We start from the raw sequence: 2,401 nt of genomic DNA on the forward strand, positions 1-2,401 counted from the left end.
CCACTAGGTGTCTCCCTACTTGTCCAGAGCACATTTCCCCCCATCTCTTGCACAGACTTCAGACTCCTGCTGTCCTGGCAGAAGTCCAAAATCAGGAAATGCAGTCTGGAGTGTTGAAGGGGGGTGGTGTATGTGCAGCCTGCGCCAATCATAGCTCATCTCACACAGAACTGCTCTGGGCTGTGTGTAGCAGAATGAGGGAGGAAGTTCTCCCCTGTATGGCTTCAGATGATGTCACGCCTACTGGGGAACGCCCCTTCCCAGTCTGTGAATCTGACTGAGCAGAAAATACAGAGCAGTATCAAGGTAGAAAACTAGAAAATAATAAAAATAAAGACGGGGTGGTTTGTCATGATGGGGGGGGGGGGGGGGATTGAACTGGGTGGATTATAAAATTTAAAGGGGTTATCCAGGAAAAAACTTTTTTTTTTTCATATATATTAACTGGCTCCTGAAACTTAAACAGATTTGTAAATTACTTCTCTTAAAAAATCTTAATCCTTTCAGTACTTATGAGCTGCTGAAGTTGAGTTGTTCTTTTCTGTCTAAGTGCTCTCTGATGACACCTGTCTCGGGAACTGTCCAGGGTAGAAGCAAATCCCCATAGCAAACCTCTTCTACTCTGTACAATTCCCGAGACAGACAGAGGTGTCAGCAGAGAGCACTGTTGCCAGACAGAAAAGAACAACTCAACTTCAGCAGCTGATAATTATTGGAAGGATTAATATTTCTTAATAGAAGTAATTTACAAATCTGTTTAACTTTCTGGAGTCGGTTGATATAAAAAAAAAAAAAAAAATACCCCTTTAACAAGATCATGACAGGTACTCCTTTAAGCAAATCTACTTACTATATTCACCTGATCTTACGGATCGACTATTTTAGATTTGTAAAAGTAATCCTACATGCAGTGTGCCCCGAGTGCTCGAAAAGGTTTGGTATGGGACACTAAGGCAGTGTGTGCCTCCAGCTGTTGCAAAACTACAACTCCCTGCATGCCTGGACAGCCGAAGGCATTGTGGAAGTATTAAAGTATTAAATAAAATATATATAATGTTTGTATATAAATTTTTTTATATATATACATTTTTTTTTTTTTTTTTTTTTTTTTTAAAGCAGTCTTTCATACTGTACTCGTAACTGTATTGAAGTCCAACTCTAATAGTATCAATTATAATTTTTTTATTTTTTTGGCAGCCCGGCGGAAAGGACGTACGACGGCAAAGTTCGCGTCACAGTGGAAGTTGTAGGAAAAGGCAAATTCAAAGGGGTCGGCAGGAGTTACAGGATTGCCAAATCGGCGGCTGCTAGACGAGCCCTCAGAAGCCTCAAAGCAAATCAACCTCAGGTCTCCAGCAGCTGAGATCTCGTCACCGGCCGCCGCAGCGAACACCCACTCAGACAACCGATACAGCGTAACCCTATGACCACGAGCGAAACGGCATCCCAGAATGATATCCGCGAGAAGCAACACGCCTTGTGAGACCCCCCTCCCCCACCTAGTCTGGACCTCTCTGCAAGCAACCTGCAGTGCATTGTGGGAAACATTAACAGCGTGCAAACACAATCCGGTCACGTGTCCTGCGGTGTCCTCACGAGCGCTGTAACTACCTGTCTCAACCCGGACTCCATCTCGAATGCTTCTATTTTTGGGGGGATTAGGGGGTCAAGATCAAACTTTGCCCTCTTGAGGGGGGGGGAATCAAGTTTATGCACCTGTGAATGAAATCCGTAGATATATATTCGCATATGTCAGCATTTTCTTCACGTTTCGAGGGCTGTTGTGTTTTTTTTTGTTGTTTTTTTATCATTTTTTTATCTGATGCGATGGGAGCTCCAAGTCTTTCCTCACCGTGTTTCATGCAAGAAAAGCCGTAACCTTATACAATTTACATTGCACTTATAGGGACACCATTATGTGTCAAGGACCGAATGAAAGGATGAGAGTTTCAAACGGAATAAAATATATATATACATTTATCTCCCACAAATTTTCTAACAATAATTCCTCCTGCCTTACAGACACCAGACCTTTTTATTAGGACACGTCTACTAGATTTCAAGATTCGATGCACATGCAGTAAGAATTTCGGAGAATTTATTTTTCTTCTTCCCTGATAAGTTAAGGCGGCCGAGGGAAATTTGTATTGCAACAAAAAAAAAATTTTTTATTTTTTATTTTTTTTTATTTTTTTTCTCCTTGGATGAACTTTCCCGACCTCTAACATCTTCAGACCGATGCTGCGTACACAGAGACGTGTTGGGTGTTGTGGCGTCACAATGTCATTTTTTATTTTATTTTTTATTTTCCTTTCTTTTTCTTTTTTCATTTTTAAATCACCATATCTGAAAACTTCACGGACAGACCTCCTTTACCGCCTCTATTTGCGTTGCATTTGCC

General features: G+C 41.4%; 1 protein-coding gene across 1 annotated transcript in view; it reads left to right on the forward strand.

The window, feature by feature from the left end:
• The window catches only part of DICER1 (dicer 1, ribonuclease III), a gene marked incomplete in the record, with an annotated part of 69,014 nt that extends 66,850 nt beyond the window's left edge, over positions 1–2,164 (forward strand). The window contains 1 exon segment of the mRNA XM_056544895.1: positions 1,198–2,164. Within this exon segment, the coding sequence (XP_056400870.1) occupies positions 1,198–1,363 (166 nt within the window).
• Positions 2,165–2,401: the final 237 nt, after the last annotated feature.

Source organism: Hyla sarda, chromosome 11 (assembly GCF_029499605.1).
Source record: "Hyla sarda isolate aHylSar1 chromosome 11, aHylSar1.hap1, whole genome shotgun sequence".
Lineage (NCBI taxonomy): Eukaryota > Metazoa > Chordata > Amphibia > Anura > Hylidae > Hyla > Hyla sarda.